Source organism: Manis pentadactyla, chromosome 3, assembly GCF_030020395.1.
Source record: "Manis pentadactyla isolate mManPen7 chromosome 3, mManPen7.hap1, whole genome shotgun sequence".
Classification (NCBI taxonomy): domain Eukaryota; kingdom Metazoa; phylum Chordata; class Mammalia; order Pholidota; family Manidae; genus Manis; species Manis pentadactyla.
In genome coordinates this window covers 66,493,232-66,515,950 of record NC_080021.1, presented here as the reverse complement: position 1 = coordinate 66,515,950, position 22,719 = coordinate 66,493,232, and the positions used below count along the sequence as shown (strand labels likewise).

The following is a 22,719-nucleotide window of genomic DNA, read 5'->3' as shown; positions in this document are numbered from 1 at the left end:
TAGTGTCATTGTAAATTAGGTATATTTTATGAATTTCTAATTTTATTATTTTAAATCAGAGATTGTGATCTTTTAAATTACTGTTTTGATTTTCTTCTTTTAAATTTTATTTGCCCTAATATGATTAGTTTTCAAAAAAGCATTCAATGGACATATAAAGTATATGGCTCAAATTTCTACAACTTTCCTTATTTTTGCCTGATTGATTTGGTACAGATTTTGTGAAGAGACTGTTACTATATTACATGGCAATTATATTTCTATAGCTCTTTGTTTTTATCTCCGAAGTTTTGGCTTTATATATTTTTGATACTGTATTATTTGATGAATATATGTTCAATATTATTGTGAATTCTCCATTAATTTTTTTTTATTAGAATGATAAGTAACCATCTTTATCCTATTGTATAAAGTGTGAGTTGTTGGGAAAGTTAATAAAGTAAGGAAAGCACTTAGAATAGTACACTGGCACATAAAGTGCCCAATAAATAGTAGCTGATCTTTTCTAACTCTCTTACTTTTTTTCTCTCATTTTTTGCTAGCTGTGTTCTCTTGTATGCAGAAAGTCACTGAATGTTGTTTTTAAGATGTATTTTTATTGAAAATAAGCATTCAGAAAGGTGCACAAACTGTAAGTGTATAGAACTCAATGCATTTTCATAAAGTGAACTAAGCTATGGAACCAGCCTTCAGACCCAGAACATTCAGAAATTCTCCTTCTTCCTCCTTCCTGTCTCTAGCTTCAGCAAGGCTAACTACTTCTCATAATAATTTTCTTATGGTTTTACATTCTATTTGAATGAGCTCAAATAGCGTGTGCATCTCTGTGTTGGGGCTCTTTTGCTTAATATTATGTTTGTGAGATTCATCTGCAGTGATAGTTTGTTCATTCTTATTGCTGAATAATGTTACATTGTATGAATATACCATACTTTATTTTTCCATCTATTGTTGGTCTTTTGGGTATTGTCTAGTTTAGGGCTCTCAAACAGTGCTTCTCAGAACACCCCTTGTGTTTCAGTGAGCCCATATATGTGCCTTGGGGTAGGATTGCTGGGTCATGGGATATGCATTGTTTAGTTTCAGAGACACCATTAAATAATTCTACAAAATAGTTGTACAAGCTACACTTCCACGAACCATGAATTTTAATAAATGTTTTTAATTGTCAAAATTTTTCTGACCAGTCATATTATTTTGTGGTTTTGTTTTTGGTTTCCTTGCTATTCTTTTCTATTCAATTCTCTTTTCCATATAAACAGAACCTTGTTTTCTCTTGTCTTTTGCAATAATTTGGAGGATGAAGAACCTGTTTTTAATTTTACTAATGGTTACTATACAGCAACTCAGTCATTCTCACAAGTCTAATTATCAAAATCACAATAAAAAATTACTTTGTCTCAGTTATTATGAAAAGCACAGATTGCAGTGCTTTTAGTTTTGTTCCCTTCCCTGATTCCTGTCTTCAAGAAATTAATGTTTTGTCATAAATCTTATCATCTAAAATACAGCTACCAGAGAGGTGCTAATCTGTAAGGCTTGGTATTGGCCCATATTAAATTGATCAAATGGCACAATGCTATTGACCTTGAATGCTGTTGTAAGAAAAGTTGAATTACTGATTGTGATTATGAGGATCCTATTCATTGCACTACCCTGTCTCCCCAGCAAGACACTATTTCTAGATTTCAGAATCAGAAGTTGTGCTTTTCATGGGCATGGGGTTTATTTTTTACTTTATCAACTTGGTTGTTTTCCCCTTTAAAACACTGCTTCCTAGGAAATTAACGATGTCTTTTATCTTTCTTTATTGTTTACATCTTTGAAAACAGTTTTGAACCCTTTTGGAAATGAGATAAGATATGAATCAGTGTGACAAGGCAAACATGGAAAACATGTTGATGGTGGTCATCTCCAGGAGATAAGTGAAACTGGGAAGAATGGAGTGAAAATAACTTTTACTGTGTAATTTTCTGTTATTCAAATTATTTGAGTATGAAGTTGTGTATTATTTGTGTAATTTTAAAAAGAAATATATGCTGAAAAGGATATCATATTAAGGAGGTGGGACAGAACTTCCTAAGACAGAAGACCCAGAAACCACATAGAAACGATGGACAGATCTTACTAAAAAACTTAGAACCTTCTCTTCAGCAAAAAAACATTAAAAACAAGTACAAGAACTGGTAACTGACTGGAAGACAATATTTCTAACAAATATTTAACAAATATTTTAGACAAAAATTAATAACCTTAAAATATAATGAGCTTCTACAAATGAATAAGTAAAAGAAAAAGATAATAAAATGAATAACAGATATAAACAATTGAATTATATGGGGCCTATAAACATATATTAATTAAAGTAATAATTGAAGAACTAAAGAAATGCAAATCAGAAAGAGAAGGTTTTTCACCTCTCAGATTAACAAAAATTCCAGATTTCTTACCTGCATGTTGCTATATACCACACCAAGCTGTCTAGATAAAAAGTGAAGGCAGCAATGACCTGATTTTTCTCTCCTGCTCATGAAATGATGGATTGACTATAAGCATTCTTAGCTGAATTCCCATTTTGGAGAGTGTCTTCCCAGCTGTTTTGACACCATGGACCATCAGAGCGGTGCAGGAAGTGCCTGCTCTGTGTCTGGGTGATACCAGCAGCCATCAGAAAGGAGGGGGATAACTTGGAAGTGCCAAGCAATTCATCTGGTCCTTGCTTTCACAGGTTGTCTCGAGGGGATGATGCTCAGAATGCCAGGTGGTAACCCTCTAGCTCTTCCCCGTGAGCTGGGTACACGTGGTGAGCTCAGAGCAGTGACTGTTTACCACCCAGAATGGAGGCATTTCAGTACTTTAATTAGTAAGGCTGTGTCCATGCAAGTCCATGGATCATCAGGTTGGTGGCCTTCCCTATCCCCTTACACTGTCTCTCTCCTGCCTCATCTTTCACAGCTCCCAACAAGACATATTCACACCCTACCTGGCAAACCACAGCATAAGACAGCCATCCCCGGGGCTGTATCCCAGAGACTTGGGCTCAGCTTCCTCATCTCTGAGGATGACAGCCCTCACCCATTCAGCCAAGGGATGAGAATCTCCTCCGTTGGAAGAGGCATCCAAGACATGCCAGTCATTTTCCCACTCCTCCAAACACCATGCTGCTCTTCCTTGTTGGAAAGGACTTTTAGCCCCAAAAGTCACTTTAATTTACAAATACTCTGAGAATGAAGCTCCTTTATACTGAAGCCATTAACTCTTTAAGCCTAGTTTCCACGTAAAAGACAAAGGACATGTGACTCAAGAAAGGGAGGGAGCAATATTATGCACACAGGCCTCAGCAAACAGTTTTGGTGGTGGTACGATATTCATGTTCTACCTTTTTTTCTATGGAATGATTTTGAGTGACTAATAAAGATACACAGAGATTTCTAAGCTCTGTAAGAGCAGGGCTTTCTTTTTTCATAGCTGTAGTCATAGCTCCTAGAACATGGCCTGCAACATGGGAGATGCTCGGGCATTTGTTGAATGAAAGAATGAATGAATGGTGACATACTTTTATAATCTGAATGAAAGCTCAGGTGTTGGGCTCTGCATGTCAAAACTGAATTTTAACTGATCTCTGGACACAGAGGGTGCTAGAGGAGCTCTGTCTTTGCCAGCTCTGCCCTGTGGTTGGACGGTAGGTACCTTCTTGAAGGGTACTGGCTAGACATTGGAGCTAGTTGGCTGCTGGGAGTTATTGCACCCCAGGGTGTGTGTGTGTGCATGTGTGTGTCAGAGATTAGCTGCCCATAACTTTGTCTGGGGTCAGGGAGTAGCAAAGAGCAGACTTTGAACTGGGTTCCATTTTTACTCATTACCCCTTCTCCTCTGTGATCACCCTTACAAACCTAACAAGCAGAGCCCAACAGGATCTTTGAGGAAGAGCAAAACCTGCCCAAATACAGTAAACCTCCATCTCCCCAAAAAGATTGCATCCAGTTACTATTACCATTTACAAATAAGTAAAATGTTCTTTCGAATCTTGTTACAAACTCTTCCATTTGGATCTGCCTCTGAGTCCCCAAATATGAATGAAGTAGGTGTGTAAGTCCCTAAGATAGTAGGGAGCTGAAGACTTTTCCAAGAAAGGAGACAGATGCTGGTTCCTGACACAATCTATTCTATGTTGTTGGATTGCCTTCATTTTTGACTTCTTGCTACAAATGGTCAGATAGCTAGGAATATGGGGTTGTTCTAGGAGCAGAATAGAGAAAGCTTATGAAAGATTTAGGGAAGTATCATATATATCTCTCCTTGATATCCTCTGCACCCTCACCAACACTATCAATGAGAAACACTTTATTGCACAAATAATGGCCTCACATCACCAGGAATTAAATGGTTTGTTCCCTTTCAGAGTTGATGCATTATTATTATTATTTTAGTTCTATTTCTCTCTGTCCTTTCTTCCCTTTGTTTCTTATTTAAAAAAAACAACATAATCCTTTTTTCTGATATCCTAGAAAATATCCCAATATGTCCTATGTGATTCCACCACAGGTAATGAAGTTCTGACTTCAAAATGAATTGTTGAATCAAACCCTGCACACTAATAAAGGAATTATTCTACAAGCTTCTACCAATAGCAAATACACCAAAAGCACACTAGAAAACACATTCTTCAGAAAACTAAAAAGAAATAGAATGGAACTGGCAAAGTTAATTTCTTACCTTCCTCTCCACCCCCTCACCTAATTCTCAGCTCTCATAAAACCATTTGAAAAAGGTCAAGATTCCTGAGACTTGGGCCTCTGCTTAGTTGATCATATTTTGCATGGCTCCCTTTTCTCCCTTCACCTTCTTTGTTATAGCTTGTGCTCACTTTTTACATGAACAATATCATTATGAAACAGCATTACAGCAGCATCAGCAAATACGGCTTTACTGGAACAGGTCGCAGCAAGATTCCAACATACAGCTTATAATTTAAAAGGGTTTAGTAAGTGTCCATGCACTCTTACTTGGGGAGGTGGAGACTTGTTGAGCTTGAAGAGTTTTGGGTCTTTCTCAAAGGAATTGTTGGCTCCCCTTGCTAGGCTGGTAGGGGACATCACCGAGGCAATGGAATAACAAGTAAAAATGGAACTCTGCATTCAAAACACAGTGTGGGCCCTTCCAACCCCAGCCAAACATGTTCCCCTCTCCTCTCTCTGAGAAGGGAAGTGGGATTGGCTAAGCAAAGATGGGGTGGGGGTGGATGCAGGAGAGGAGGCAAAGTGATGATGAGGGAGGAATGGAAAGAAATTTCTATGCCCTTGGTGCTACTGACTCTCTGCAAAGTGGAGCTCGGTCTGCAGTGCTGGCCTGAGGTTTGCTCCCTAGGGCTCTCTCTCCCGCAGCCCAGCCACCCTCACTCCCTCCCAGCTACACCCTTGCTCCCTGGAGGTTGTGGCTAAGTTTCACAACCAGAGAGAACACATCCAGCTACCCTCCAAAGCTTTCTGCATACTTTTCAGGAAATTCACAATGAGAAGAGGGAATGCAAAAGAACGTGTGCCTTAGGTCTCAGTTTAGGAAATTCCCCTTCAAGAAATCTTGTCAGTTGAGGCTTCTTCAGTGGGTGAGTAGCTTAAGACTTCACTGCCTGACCTAACTAGGTATTGACATGTATTTGCCAAGATATGTGGGTGGGCACGATACCTGTGCACATGGGATCCAAATTAACTAAGTTTTGTACTATTTTTTATATATTCTTGAATTTTCAAAGTTTTAAATCAAATTCACGGAGCCTTGAATAAAACAGTACATGAGCAAGGAAAATACGTGCACTTCTAAAGTGAAATAAAGGAACCTGCTGTTATACTTCCATCATTTTATTAATGCATTAATCAACATTCACCAGGTACAGAATGTAACAGACATGTGGGAAAACTACAAAAGATATGAGAAGATAGTTTTTGTAATAATATTTTTAAAAATAATTTTTTTCTGCCTGCAAAAATCTGATGGATTTAGTCTAATGGAAGACACTAACTAAAAACATACGAGATCAGCTAAGAATACAAATTATAGGAACCTGGTGAAGTCCTCTAAGGATACATTAGTTTCAGTTGCCTCAGAGTGCTAAAGGGCTGGCTCAATGAAAATGTCCTCAGACTTGTGTTGGTATGAAGCATGCCACTTGGGGATGTTGTGGCATCTCCCTGGCAAAAATCAGTCCAACAGCAGACCTCACCTCTCAGTTACTCACTACAAGAGTAACCATACAGGTAATGTGGTGACATAGAAGGGTTGGTTTCCTACCAATAATACACAATTTGATTTAAGTGAAGATACCATTGTGGCCATTTGGGGATTAACGACACAAGCTTTGTGACAACTATCATTAGCTCAGGACTCTTAAACCTCCCTTAAAGTCAGAAGAAGCAGACACGACACTTGGATCTGAAGGCACCAGTGGTAACACTCAACCTCTCTGTGCTTCTGTTTGGCCAACCCTCATTTTGTGGATTTCTTGTGAAATCAAGCGTCTATTCTGGATAAATCTGACTTTTGAGGGGAGTGTACTTCACTCTCCAAAGCTTCCTTATCTGTGCTTCCTGCTGGCAGAAATCTGGAAAGCTGCCAAGAACTCTGTTTGGGAGACTGAGGTAGGAGAGGCTGGTCTTTTGCAAAAGCAGCTGTTAAAATGCAAATATCCCTTCCCCATTTCTTTCATTTCAGATGCAGGATGCTAAACATTGGACCCTGCTGCTGCAGGCAGGGAGAGATGAAAAGACAGTGTACTTAATGTAAATGATCCTCTCAAGAACAGACATTTGCAGTGATAAGGAGAGTCAGAGTAGGGTAGGAACCCACTAAAACCGAGCCTCTCTGAAATGAGAATCACTAAGTATAAAATACTGTATATAACTGAAGCAGTTTTTTAGATGATTGGAAATATCAAGAAGAAACAAATCCTCAAAATTTTTAAAGCCAAACTTTCAGATCAATTGATGAAGATCTGGACTTACATTCAAGTTGGCCCTTCCCATCAACCATTGTGTCAAATCAAATCACACTAATGCACAGGTCTATGTGGAATTTTGAAGCTCAGTGTGTGAAATATGAGTACTATTTAAGAGGGAAGTGCATATCCTGCATAAAGAAACAGCTGAAATAATCAATGCAAAAAAAAAAAAAAATCACAGGCTGAAAGTATTTCCTTTAGTAGAGAATTTGCAACATTAGGTTTAAAAAAAAAAGGGAACAAATGTCAAGGGCGGCTGGTTTACTGAGTACAGCGAGTACAGCTGCTCTTACCTCTGGAGACTAGAGCGCTGATGTGGATGTGGCGTGAGTGGAAAACTAGGGTGGTGACTGCAGCACCCCTAAAGGGTACGTATGATACATCAGCGTATAATAGGGGATGATTGGCTCAGCTTGCTGAACAAGAGATGCTGGACCGTAATTAGAATGTTGGCGCTCATCAAAATACAGTAAAAAAAAAGGAAAACAGTGATTACTTACACCTGAAGCTACATACCACAAGATGGCTTTGCTTTTGAAATTTTTTATTGTTTTATTGTTCATTAAAACAAAAACCACTACAGGCCATGAAAATTCAGATGCTATGTATTAGAAGAATACTTAAGATGAGCCTGTGGTTTCTGGATAATGGCCAACATTTAGAGATTTACGTTATAAATTTCAATGAAAATCACCAGGCATTTCTCTTACCTCAAAAAAAGGAGATTTATTTGGCTAAACGGTTATCTCTTCATCCCCATCTCATTCCTTTGTATCACTATTTTCGCACTGAGACAGAATTGATCCACCATGCCATAATACCAACAGAGGACTTCTAAGTTTGAATTGGGGTTTTCTTTTCACAGAGAAGGACTGGTGATAGTGAGTTTATGGCCATTCTCTTTAAAGATAAAGTTGAACCAAGCCTTGTATATTTCCTTATGCATTTTTCAAAGCTTTGTATAAGGATTTAGGTAAATCATCAGTCTTCTTATTCCTGGTGGTCTTTAAAACCCTAATCTTACAGAATGGAATTCAATTTTTAAAAACCACACTTGATTTTTCATTGTTCACATACTTAGTATATACAGTGTATTTTCCCTTTCTGCCTAAATAATAAATAATCTGTCTGTTTTATTTGTTGAGCATGAAATCACCAAGAGAGAAGGACCATGCTAATTGGTCAGAAGGCCCCTAGTAACCTAGTTTGGTAAAATTGCATTAAAAATTAATCTCTAATTGTTCTCATTGGAACTTTATTATAGTTTCTCATACTTGATGAAAGAAAAAAGGATTAGTTCAGAATTCAGTCAGCAAGTATTCAACAGAGTAAGGATCTTAATCTTGAGATTTCAGTCTGTTTCATGCATTATCCACACTGAAGTGTATATCCCACACACACTGTGACAACCAGGCCTTCCAGTCCACTTGCAGAACTGTAATTTTCGGCATTTTATGCTATCACTTCAGATTACTTGGTAAACATTGTCTTTTAATACACCCTTTTCCTGTCCCAGGTAAATATTCTCATTTACCTAATGGAGTTTGATTCTTCCCATCAGAAGGTTAGACAACCCCAAGTGTCAATGAAACTTTGGTTTCATAAAACCATTGGTATATGACTGTTCTAAAATTATTTAGAAATTGTACATGCTATTTTCTTTTATAATCATCACACCACATAAATGTAAATGACTCAGTGCAGACTTGGATGTTTGATATATGAACTTTCATGCTGGGTAAGTATGCCTGTAAAGTCTTTCAACAATTAAACAGCTATAATGTTGACTTGAACATCTCATGCAACTTTACCAGCCCACCAGCTCAAGGGTAGCAACCATGGAACATTGTACTTGCACTGGAGAGTGTGAGGGCTCAACAGCTTGTATAATGGATCTTACAGGGAAAAATATTAATGATGAAAATTACTTAATACTATTAGCACTCACTTCAAAAGACAGATCAACCAGACAGAAAATAATTGAGAAAGAGGCACTGAACAACATATTAGAACAGATGGACCTAAGAGACATCTACAGAACACTCCATCCAAAAGCAGCAGGATACACATTCTTCTCATGGAACGTTCTCCAGAATAGATCATACACTAGGCCATAAAAAGAGCCTCAGTAAAATAAAAAAGATGGAAAATGTGCCAACCAGCTTCTCAGGCCAAAGAGTTATATAACTAGAAATAAATTATGCAAAGAAAACAAAAAGGCTCACAAACATATGGAGGCTTAACAACATGCTCCTAAATAATCAACGGATCAATGACCAAATTAAAACAGAGATCAAGCAATATATAGAGACAAATGAAAACAACTCAACAGCTCAAAACCTATAACAGAGTGAAGGCTGTTCTAAGAGGAAGATATATAGCAATACAGGCTTACATCATGAAAGAACAATCCCAAACAAACAGTCTAAACTCACAATTAATTTAACTAGAAAAAGAAGAACAATGAGGCCCAAAGACAGTAGAAGGAGGGACATAATAAAGATCAGAGCAGAAATACATAACACTGAGAATAAAGCAAAAGAAAGCATCAATGAAACCAGAAGCTGGTTCTTCAAGAAAATAAATAAAATACATAAACCCCTAGCTGGACTTGTCTAGAGAAAAAGAGAATGTATACACATAAACAGAATCAGAAATGAGAAAGGAAAAATCACTAAGGACACCACAGAAATAAAAAAAGAATTATTAGAGAATACTATGAAAAATTATATGATAACAAACTGGATAACCTAGAAGAAATGAACAACTTTCTAGAAAAACACAACCTTCCAAGATTGACCTAGGAAGAAACAGAAAATTTGAAAAGACCAATTAATAGCAATGAAATTGAACTGGTAATCAAAAAACTACCCAAGAACAAAAACCCTGGACCAGAGGGCTTCACCACTGAATTTTATCAGACATTTAGAAAAGACATAATACCCACTCTCCTCAAAGTTTTTCAAAAAGTAGAAGAGGAGAGAATGCTTCCAAACTCATTATATGAAGCCAGCATCACTATAAGACCAAAACCAGGCAAAGACCCCACCAAAAAGAAAATTACAGACCAATATCCCTGATGAACATACATGCAAAAATACTCAACAAAATATTAGCAAACCAAATTCAAAAATATATCAAAAGATCATCCATCATGACCAGTGGGATTTATCCCAGGGATGCAGGGATGGTACAATATTAAAACATCAATCAACATACACCACATCAACAAAAAGGACAAAAATCACATGATCATCTCAATAGATACTGAAAAAGCATTTGAAAAAATTGAACATCCATTCATGCTAAAAACTCAACAAAATGGGTATAGAGGGCAAGTACCTCAACATAATAAAGACCATATATGACAAACCCACAGCCAACAACATGCCTAACAGCAAAAAGCTGAAAGCTTTTTTTCTAAGACTGGGAACAAGACAAGGATGGCCACTCTCCCCACTTTTATTCAACACATACTGGAGGTCCTAGCCAAGGCAATCAGACAACACAAAGAAATAAAAGGCATCCAGATTGGTAAGGAAGAAGTTAAACTGTGACTGTTTGCAGATGACGTGATACTATACATGAAAAAACTTAAAGAATCCACCAAAAAAAGTACTAGAACTAATAACTCCCTACAGCAAAGTTGCAGGATACAGTATTAATACACAGAAATCTGCTGCATTCCTATGCTCTAAGAATGAAGTAGCAGAAAGAGGAATCAGGAAAAAAATTCCATTCATAATTGCATCAAAAAGAATATAAGAATAAACCTAATGAAGGAAGTGAAAGACCTATACCCTGAAAATTACAAGCCACTCATGAGAAAAATTAAAGAAGACACTAATAAATGGAAATTCATCCCATACTCATGGATAGGAAGAATTAATATTTGCAAAATGGCCATCCTGCCTAAAGCAATCTACAGATTCAATGCAATCTCTACCAAAATATCAACAGCATTCTTCAACAAACTAGAACAAATAGTTCTAAAATTCATATGGAACCATAAAAGACCCCGGATAGACAAACAAACAAACCTGAGAAAGGAGAACAAAGCTGGGGGAATTACACTCCCCAACTTCAAGCTCTACTATAAAGCCAAAGTAATCAAAACAATTTGGTGCTGGCACAAGAACAGATCCATAGATCAGTGGAACAGAATAGAGAGTGCAGATATAAACCCACACATATATGGCCAATTAATGTATGACAAAGGAGCCATGGACATAAAATGGGGAAATGACACACTGTTCAACAACTGGTGTTGACAAAGCTGAACAGTTACACATAAGAGAATGAAAATGGATTATTTTCTAACTCCATGCACAAGAGTAAACTCGAAATGGTCAAAGACCTAAATGTAAGTCATGAAACTATAAAAGTCTTGGAAGAAAATACAGGCAAAAATCTCCTGAATATAAAAATGGACAACTTTTTCCTGAACACATGTCCTAGGGCAGGGGAAACAAAAGCAAAAATGAACAAATGGGACTACATCAAACTAAAAAGCTTCTGTACAGCAAAAGACACCATCAGCAGAAAATGCATCTTACAATATAGGAGAATATATTCATAAAAGACTTTTCTGATAAGGGGTTAATGTCCAAAATATCTGAGAGCTCACATACCTTAACACCCAGAAAACAAATAACCTGATTAAAAAATGGGCAGAGGATATGAACAGACACTTCTCCAAAGAAATTCAAATGGCCATCAGGCACATGAAAAGATGCTCCACATCATTAATCATCAGGGAAATGCAAATTAAAACCACAGTGAGATATCACCTCACACCAGTTAGGATGGCCAACATCCAAAAGACGAGCAACAAATGCTGGCAAGGATGCGGAGAAAGGGGAACCCTCCTACACAGTTGGTGGGAATGTAAATTAGTTCAACCATTGTGGAAAGCAATATGGAAGTTACTCAAAAAACTAAAATAGAAATACTATTTGACCCAGGAATTCTACTCCTAGGAACTTACCCAAAGAAAACAGGATCCCTGATTCAAAAAGACATATGCACTGCTATGTTTACTGCAGCACTATTTACAATACAGCCAAGATATGGAAGCAACCTATGTGTCTGTAAGTAGATGAATGGATAAAGAAGAGGTGGCACATACACACAATGGAATATTAGCCATAACAAGAAAACAATCCTACCATTTGCAACATGGATGGAGCTACAGGGCATTATGCTCAGAGAAATAGGCCAGGCAGAGAAAGACAAGTACCAAATGATTTCACTCATTTGTGAAGTATAACAAAGCAAAACTGAAGGAACAAAACAGCAGCAGACTCACAGACTCCAAGAAGGGACTAGCAGGTTACCAAAGCGTAGGTGTTGGGGAGGGTAGGTGGGGTGGGAGGGAGAAGGGGATTAAGGGGCATTATGATTAGCACACATAATGTAGGTGGTCACAGGGAAGACAATATAGCACAGAGAAGACATGTAGTGACTCTAGCATTTTACTATGCTGATGGGACAGTGACTGCAATGGGGTGTGTGTGGGGGACTTACATGGGTGAATGTAGTAACTACAGTGTTGCCCATGTAAAACCGTTATAAGATTGTATATCCATGATACCTTGTTAAAAAAAATTCTATTAGCTATTTCTTTTACTGTCACAACTTTATGAGCTAACAACTCACACTATAATAAGCATCAGGCATGGTGCTATGCACAATTTATGTGCAATTATCTCAGTTCTAACACAACTATCTTGTGGGGTATAGGTTGTTGCTTGTCTCAGGAAACTCAGGCACAGATATTAATTAGATCACACACAATGCAGGTATCAAGATTTGAACTCTGGTCTGCTAATGTTAACCACTACATACTTATTAATGTAAACCAACGATCTCTTGCACTGGTTGAATTTTGGATCTTCAAAAATATGTTTTTCCTTTGACCAACTTAAGGTCAAAGTTACTAGTAGTCATGGATTATGTGATGGACCTAAACCTCTTAATTTTTTCCTGATGTTTCAAAACACCCAGCATGCTTGATATCTTAAGCAAACATACTAATAATCTTCACTGAAGATAGTTTCAAGCTAGACAAACTGCGTTAGTCTTTTCCCGAATGGTACTGAATAAAGCTGGTCAGCGTGTGGCACATAGCTACCTAGTGCAGCCTTTTTTTTTTTTTTTTAGTGCAGCTTTTTGTAAAGCAAATCATGCTTAGGTAAACACAAGACTGTTCTGTTTTTGTAAATACTGGGCTGTCTGCTGTTCTTTACTGAACCAAGCCATGGTGGTGTGTGCCTTCTGCAAATGACCAGTAGCTGTGCTCAGTGAGCAGATTAACACAGCACTTCTGAGCTTGTTTTCTCACCCCTCACTTTATTCTCGTCATTCGGGCTGTATACATAGGGCTTCTGAAGCACTAGAGACTCAGGCCAGCTCCACTCACTCTCCTCAGCCCCTGGGTTACTAGTCTTTCATTCTTCAATCTAAACCTGCTAATCTACTTTGAAATTCCCAAACCTGTCTTGTTAGAAGTTTTATAGTGAATGACTCTTCTTAACTGAATTGTCTGACACCTAGGGTGGACTTACGGACAAACATCTGTTTAAACATTACCCTAGAATTTTTTCCAGGGTTACTATGAAACCACTATTTAAGAAGATACAAACAAGTGATCAGTATCATTGTCATTTCTTAAAAATTCTTATTGTTGGCCATATGTACACAGGCAGAACTACTTTTCATTGAAAACATTTAGAAATACCTTAGATGTCACTGGCTGTTGCTAACATCTATACAACAAATAAATCTCTCTCCTATTTCATCTACATAAGCTTTGCTCCAGGGTTAGTTCTGAACTTGAGGACTGTGCTGTTACTTTTTTTTAGAGGAATGTACTTAATACTTTTGCTCCATAATAGTCTACCTGGACCACTCAAAACCATTTTCTAAAGTGCTAGCAATAGCAAGAAGACATTTTACAGCAGGAAAGAAAACCACAAAATGGAAAAGCAACTAGTTTTAAGATCAGTTCACCTCATGGATCAGCTGTCTTTGTTCTGTCCTACATGTTCCCAATCAGGGTTCAAAGTTTGACCTGAGGCCAAGTGACAGTGAGATATTCTGAATATCTGGAGGCTACTAATTACACTTTTCTTAGAGCATCTGAGAGGAGGAAGCCTAGGGTTTATAATTTGTAATTACACTTGTGTATGTATATGTGCCTTATAAAGTTTTAACTACATACCAAGGGCTTTTGTCTTCTTCCTGAACCAAGGGCACATACTGAAGAACACAAATGCCCTAAGTAATTCCATAGAAAGAAGGTTCCAGAGTCAAATGAGCTGGGAAACTGAATATCCCACCAGCATTCTTGGTGCAAGAGGAACACATTTGCATATGAAGACTGAACAGCCCTAGAATAAAGAAAGAGTAAACAAAGAAATACCTCTAAGTGTGTTTAACACAATACTCCCTGAATTTATTAAGAACCATTTTTCTCAACCAGCAGGCCTCAGAACTTATATATAAAACGAATAATCTTTTTTTTGCTAAATACATTTTTTGGGAAGGCTATTCTAAATGACTATCACATATATACTCTTTAAATACGGTATGTTTTAGTGAGACTATATATTAAAATAGCAAAAAAAACAAGCTACCAATGAAGAAAATATCCAGGATACAGCTTGTGAAAGTAAAAATTTTTATTTTGATTGATTCCTCAATGTATAGTTCAATATAATGCCAGTTTCTTCTAATGGCAAAAATTTGGTTCCACTGAAGTTCAGTGATGCTACAGAGAGCTACTACTTTTTCCAAGAAGGAGGTAAACAGCTGGAAACAAAGCACAACTTTCTAGCAGCATGGCAACTTACTATAAACAGCAGACCTAAAAGGTCTGCAACTTTTATACTAAAAATGGCACAAACATGAACTGGTGACAAAGTGAGAAATGGGGAACAGGATGTGAACACCAAAAGGAACAATATATATACTGTAAAGACAACCAAAAACCAACTATAGCTATATAGCTATAAGGATTTTAAAGGATAATCATAGAAAAGGGAACTAAGTATTTTACTCAAATGGGTTTAGAGTCTTTCTGTAGAGATACAAATATATATATATATATATATTCATCCAAAAATATGTTTTGTACAGATAAATGCTTCTCAATGAGAGATGGGACCAAAGCTATAGTTGTAACATAAAGCACTGTCTTTTGTAAGACTATTTATCCACCTGAATTTTCAATTTCTTTAAGGTTAGTGCATTAAATGTTTTCCAAATATAATTATCTGACATTCTTTTTATAGATATAAATCAAGTAGGCATTACTTTTAAAAAGGGTTTGCAGGTTGAACAGTATTTTTCTAAGATGCTGTGCATCAAACTTATGACAAGACCCTTTAAGAATCACTATTAAACATATCAAAAAGGGCTATATAGTTTTCTTCTTCATATATAGTAAATGCCTAATTTTCTGATTTCCAGTTCGCAAGTGTTGAAAATACACAAGATTTTACTTCATAAGTACTTTTTTGTTAATATCACATTTAGAGTCAATATATGTGGTTGTAAATCTCCACACTGTAACTGATAGTGTGTGTTTTTAGTGGGAATATACCTACAAATAAAGCACACAATTGTGAATTTATAAATTTTTCTCCCCGGTGTAAAGGCTACAAAAATTCCTAAAAATTAGGGAACACTGAAAACACATTAAAGTTTGATGTTCTTTATAGTACTTCCATTTTATCCTGAAAGACAACTTAAAAAATATGACCTTGCTGGAACAGGCCATCTTGCTAATATAAAAAATTGGTGAGCAAGAAATTATATCACTGATATGTAGAATTTCTGTAAATAGTTCTCTCTCTAAATCATTAGAAAAATGTTCAAAGATTAAAAAACAAAATAAAATATGGTGGTGGTCCCTAAACTATTTTGAAGGCAGGTAGGTAACTTAGTCTAGACTAAATTTTTTTTTCACTCATAGTAATCATCCTTCCCTCAAATGCCCTTTAAAAAATGCATGAAACAGTAAATAGTGAGAATCAAAGAGCACAAACTGTATTTTCAGAACAGAAAAAATGTTTAGTGCTGAAAGAGAGTAAAAAGCAGATTTCTTTGGGGACATTAATCAGATTATAATTCATTATGAAGATTTCTCTTTTCTATTACGGGGAGAGTCTGCTCCACTTGAAGTTACTGTTCCATTTACACCATTTTCTGAAAAGAGAAGAGAATCAGTGTTACACTCCTTTATAAATTAAGTGCAAATTATATCATCTTTATACATAAAGGTACCTTTAAGAAAAAAAATTTAAAAATCCATATGTAACTCATATGCCCTTAGCTAAAACTTATTTACTAATGCTTAATCTCTTCTAGTTTTATTCAACCAATTATAAAATATGGTAACATGTTAAACACAATGAACTAAAAGTAGCAAATTTTAAAACACCTCATTAAAAGTTAAAAAAAAGGGGAAAGTAATTACTACTGGAAGCAGAAAAGTGATAGAAAATGGTAAACTCAAAAAATTACTTCATTACATTAAGTTCTTCAGGAAATGTTTCTTCACAAGATATAAAAAAGTTGGTGTTAAGAATAACTCTTATGATTAAGAGTGTGTTATGGCCTTCTTCAAGCTATAATGAAAACACTGATTTCAGACTCTCTCTCTAAAAATATTCTTAAAAGGTAAAGAATAGGCTTTTAAAAGGTAAAAAAATGGCTGGAAGGCACTGGAAAAAAAACAAGGCAGTGATGTGGATTTCTACCTTAAGAACTCTGCCAATTACTAAATGTGAATGCACAAAACAAGACTCAAGAGAAATGAAGCAGAAAACAAGTCCTAAGAAAGTACAAAAAAAGCTGCACAGAGAATTGGTGAGCCATCCTATAATAAGGAGACAAAAATTTGAACCCAGGGCCTGTCAGGAAAGAAAGACCTTATAAATGGTTGATGTCTTAGAATGAGGGCAAACTAGAAACAGATCGGCTTCAATGGAATAGAATGATGTATACATATTCAGTAAAGAGCCTTTACAGATTCATTCAGAGCTTCTACACATTTTTTATACAAAATGTCCAGTATTCAATTAAAACTTACCAAGCATATCAGAAAACAAGATCAAATGACTAAAAACTAAGAAAAAACAGAACAGAAGTAGATCCTTAGGTGATCCAGATCTGGAGTCACTAATCATTAAAAGAACAATGAGCCATAAAAATAAATTAAAATATGGAGAATTTTGCTAGAGAATAGAAATCTCCAATCCCAGAACAGGAAAATACAGTAACTAAAAATTTAAATTGAATAAAATGAGTTTAATAGATAAGGCACAACAGGAGAGATAAGTGAACTAGAAATAACACTCAGATTGAAGTTGAGAAGAAAAAAGAATGGAAAATGCAGAAAGCATGAAAAGAGACAGAGTAAAAGGATTTAACACATTTACTGGAGTCCCAGAAGGACAGGAGAACGAGAATGGGATAGAAGTAATATTTAATAACCTATGGTTGAGAATTTTTCCAAGAACAATACAAAGAAACCAAACCAAGATTCATGAAGCTCTACAGGACACAGAGCAGGAAGAATACAAAGAAAATCATACCTTCACATATCACAGTTTAACTGCTAAAAAAATTTTAATTATCAAACTAGATGAAAAAAATGAAATCCAATTATATGCTGCTTACTAGAGACACAACTTATATTTAAACAGAAAGAAAAGTTTAAACTAGAAAAATACAGGAAAAGATAAACCTTAACATTTTACCAAAAAATAGCTGGTGTAACTACAGTAAATTCAGAAAAACTAGAATACTTCCAAACTCATTCTATGAGGCTAGCATTACACTAATACCAAAACTAAAGTCACTACAAAAGGAAAATTTTTAACCAAGATGAACACAGATAGAAAAATTCTCAACAAAATATTAGCAAACCAAACTAAAAAATTTTATCAAAAGGATCATCATCACGACCAAGTGGGATTTAATCCAGGGATGCAACAATGGTACAATATTCAAACATCAATCAGTATCATACACATTAACAAAAAGAAGTATAAAAACAACATGATCATCTCAATAGATGCTGAAAAAGCATTTGGCAAAACTCAACATCCATTCATTATAAAAACTCAACAGAATAGGAATAGAGGGTATGTATCTCAACATATAAAGGCCATGTACAACAAACCCACAGCTAATATCATACTCAATGGTAAAAAGCTGAAAGTTTTTCCTTTAAGATCAGGAACAAGACAAGGATGCCCACTCTCATGACTTTTATTCAACACAATACTGGAGGTCCTAGCCACAGCAATCAGACAACAAAAAGAGAAAAAGGCATCCAAACTGGTAAGGAAGAAGTTGAACTATCATTATTTGCAGATGACATAATATTACACAGGGTAAACCCTAAAGACTCCACCAAAATACTATGAGAACCAATAACTGGATTTAGCAAAGCTGCAGGATACAAAATTAAAACACAGAAATCTGTTGCATTCCTATACACTAACAATTAACTAGCAGAAAGAAATCAGGAAAACAATTCCATTCACAATTGCACCAAGAAGAATAAAACACCAAGCAATAAACCTAACCAAGGAGATGAAAGACCTATACCCTGAAAACTACAAGACACTCATGAGAGAAATTAAAGAAGATACCAATAAATGGAAACACATCCCGTGCTCATGTATAGGAAGAATTAATATTGTCAAAATGGCCATCTTGCCTAAAGCAATCTACAGATTCAATGCAATCCCTATTAAAATATCAAAAGCATTTTTCAATTAACCAGAACAAATAGTCCTACAATTCATATGGAACACAAAAGACCCCAAATAGCCAAAGCAATCCCGAGAAAGAAGAACAAAGCTGGGGGAAATATGATCCCTGACTTTAGGCTCTACTACAAAGCTACAGTAATCACAACAGTATGGTACTGGCACAAGAACAGACCCATAGGTCAATGTAACAGAATAGGGCATGCAGATATAAACTCACACATATATGGTCAATTAATATATGATAAAGGAGCCATGAATATAAAGTAGAGAAAAGACAGTCCCTCAAAAACTAGTGCTGAAAAAACTGAACAGCTATATGCAAGAGAATGAAACTGGATTACTGTGTAACTCCATACACAAAAGTAAACTTGAAATGGATCAAAGACCTGAATGTAAGACATGAAACCTTACAACTCTTAGAAGAAAACAGGCAAAAATATCTTAAATAAAAACAAGTTTTATCTGGACACCTCTCTCTGGGCAAGGGAAACAAAAAACAAACAAGTGAGACTACATCAAATTTAAAAAGCTTCTGTACAGCAAAGGACACTGTCAGCACAACAAAAGGGGTACCTATATAGTACTGGAGAATGTTTATGTAAATGACTTATCTGATAAGGGGCTAACATCCAAAATATATAAAGAACTCATATGCCTCAAACCAAAAAACAAGTAACCCCATTAAAAAGTGGGTAGAAATCTAGGCAGACATTTCTTTAAAGACATACAGGGATTAAAGATGGTGGCATAAGAGGTGAGACAGAGGCTTCCTCCTAAAACTGCATATAATATGAAAATATAATTAACACAACTAATCCTAAAAGAGCAACAGGAAAGAGGACTGTGCCAAACTGCATACACCTGGAGAAAAGAATAAACCTCATGGAACAGGGTAACGTACCAAAGCTGTGGGCCTGCGGGACCTAAGCCCTTCCCCACCACAGCTCACTGGCGGGAGGAAGGAGAAAAGGAGCGGGTAGGGAGTGGAGGCCTGGGACTGCTGAATACCTAACTCCGGATATCTGCTCTGGGAGCACAAACGTACATTTCATGGTGCTTGCATGGTACCCTCATGATTAGAGAGTTGGAAAGCTAACACAGGCAGAATTCCTGGAGAGACTGAGATTCCAGCCACTTGTGGAAAGCAGGGATCCATATTTGGCTGCTCTGGGACAAAAGAAAGGTGGGCAGTCTAAGAAACTTACTAACAAGGAAGCCCTTAGCAAGAGGGCTGCTAAAGGGGCAAGGATTGCACAGAGCATACTGCTCAGGAGAAAGGACAGGTAGACAAAATTGTCCAGGTGCACTCTGCCTAGCAGGTTGGGAGCCTTCACCATCTTCAGGTGCATCAGCTCAATGGACCCCCTACATAATAGGCAGCCTACTGTGCCTTTCTCCCAGCCAGCCCCACCTGGCTTGCAAACCGGCAAACCGGCAAACCCTACCCTGGCATTAGGCCAGCCAGAGGGAAGATCTATCTACAGGAACTACAAATACAAAGCATAGAGGCTTATACCTGGGTGCTTGGCCCACTGGTTCAGGCAGTGAAGACAGGCATAGCAGTCGGAAAGCAGGAAATAGCTCTTTCCTCCCCCCAGGCACCAATACCACTCCCCTGAGACCCCCGACATTGCTTCAGGGGCTGAGCAGCTCCATAGAGTAGAGCTTCTGGGCACTAGAGGGCGCCATATACAAATATGAAATGCCAAAGGAACCTGGTCCAGAGTAAAATTACGAATACAACTCCTGAGAAAGATTGAAATGACATTGACCTCATGAATCTTCCTGAAAGGGAGGGAGTTCAAAATAAAAATCATTAACATGCTACTGGAGGTACAGAAAAATATTAAAGAACTCAGGAAAGAATTCCTGTTAGAGATCCAATCGTTGAAGAGCCAGCACAATGGAGGGTATTAAAAGCAGATTAGATACAGTGGAGATGATAAACAAAATAGAAACTAGAGAAGAGGAAAACAAAGAAGCTGAGACACAGAGAGAAAAAAGGATCTACAAATGAAATAATACTGAGAGAACTGTGTGACCAATCCAAACGGAACAATATTCACTTTATAGGGATACCAGAAGAAGAAGAAGAGAGAAAAAGAGATAGAAAGTGTCTCTGAGGAGGTAATTGCTGAAAATTTCCCCAATCTGGGGAAGGAGTAAGTCTCTCAGGCCATGGAGGTGCACAGATCTCCCAACACAAGGAACTCAAGGGAGACAACACCAAGACATATACTAATTGAAATGGCAAAGATCACGGATAAGACAGACTATCAAAAGCAGCTAGAGAGAGAAATAAGATCACATACAAAGGAAAGCCCATCAGGCTATCATCAGACTTCCCAGCAGAAACGTTACAGGCCAGAAAGGAGTGGCATGATGTACTTAATGCAATGAAGCAGAAGGGCCTCGAACCAAGATTACTTTATCTGGCAAGATTATAATTTAAATTAATTTGAAGGAGGGATTAAACAATTTCCAGATAAGCAAAAGCTGAGAAAATTTACCTCCCACAAACCATCTCTACAGTGTATACTGGGGGGACTGCTACAGATGGAAGTGTCCTAAGGTTTAATAGCTGTCATCAGAGGTAATAAAACCACAGTAAAGAAAGAAGAACAGCTAATTACTAAACAAATGCAAAATTAAATTAACTATCCCCAAAGTCAATCAAGGGATAGAGACAAAGAATACAGAATATGATACCTAATATATAAAGAATGGAGGAGGAAGAAAAAGGAGGAGAAAAAAACCTTTACATTGTTTTTGTAATAGCATATTAAGTGAGTTAAGTTAGACTCTTAGATTGCAAGGAAGTTAACCTTGAACCTTTGGTAACCTAGAATCTAAAGCATGCAATGGAAGAAAGTACATACCTATATCACCCTAAATGTAAATGGACTGAATGAACCAATCAAAAGACACAGAGTCACCAAATGGATAAAAAAACAAGACCCATCTATTTGCTGCCTACAAGAGACTCACTTTAAACGCAAAGACATACACAGACTAAAAGTGAAGGGATGGAAAAAGACATTTCATGCAACTAACAGGGAGAAAAAAGCAGGAGTTGCAGTACTTGTATCAGACAAAATAGACTTCAAAACAAAGAAAGTCACAAGAGACAAAGAAGGATATTTCATAATGATAAAGAGGTCAATCCAACAAGAAGACATAACCATTATAAATATCTATGAGCCCAACACAAGAGCACCAACATATGTGAAACAAATACAAACAGAATTAAAAAGGGAAATAGAATGCAATACATTCATTCTAGGAGACTTAAACACTTTCAACACTCCACTCATGCCAAAGAACAGATCAACCAGACAGAAAATAAGTAAGGAGGCACAGGCACCGAACAACACATTAGAACAGATAGCCCTAACAGACATCTACAGAACTCTATACCCAAAAGCAGCAGAATACACATTCTTCTCAAGTGGACATGGAACATTTTCAAGAATAGATCATATACTAAGCCACAGAAAGAGCCCCAGTAAATTCAAAAAGACTGAAATTCTACCAACCAGTTTCGCAGACCACAAAGGTATGAAACTAAAAATAAATTATGCAAATAAAATGAAAAATCCCACAAACACATGGATGCTTCACAACATGTTCCTAAATAACCAATGTTATCAATGACCAAATAAAAACAGAGATCAATATATGGAGACAGATGACAACAATAATTCAACACCGCAAAAATCTATGGGACACAGCGAAGGCCATGCTAAAAGGAAAGTATATTTCAATACAGGCCAACTTGAGGAAAGAACAACAATCCCATACAAGCAGTCTAAACTCACAATTAATGAAACTAGAAAAAGAAGAACAAATGAGGCCCAAAGTCAGTAGGAGGAGGGACATAATAAAGATTGGAGAAGAAATAAATAAAATCGAGAAGAATAAAACAATAGAAAGAAT

General features: G+C 36.7%; 1 protein-coding gene across 3 annotated transcripts in view; it reads right to left on the bottom strand.

Annotated features, from left to right (window-relative positions):
- Positions 1-14,658: 14,658 nt before the first annotated feature.
- TRAM1 (translocation associated membrane protein 1) overlaps positions 14,659-22,719 on the bottom strand; it is a 40,965-nt gene continuing 32,904 nt past the window's right edge. For all 3 annotated transcript variants that reach the window (XM_036886225.2, XM_036886223.2, XM_036886226.2), the window contains one exon: positions 14,659-16,204. In XM_036886225.2, the coding sequence (XP_036742120.1) occupies positions 16,131-16,204 (74 nt within the window). In that variant the 3' untranslated portion in view covers positions 14,659-16,130. The remainder of the gene's footprint in view (positions 16,205-22,719) is intronic.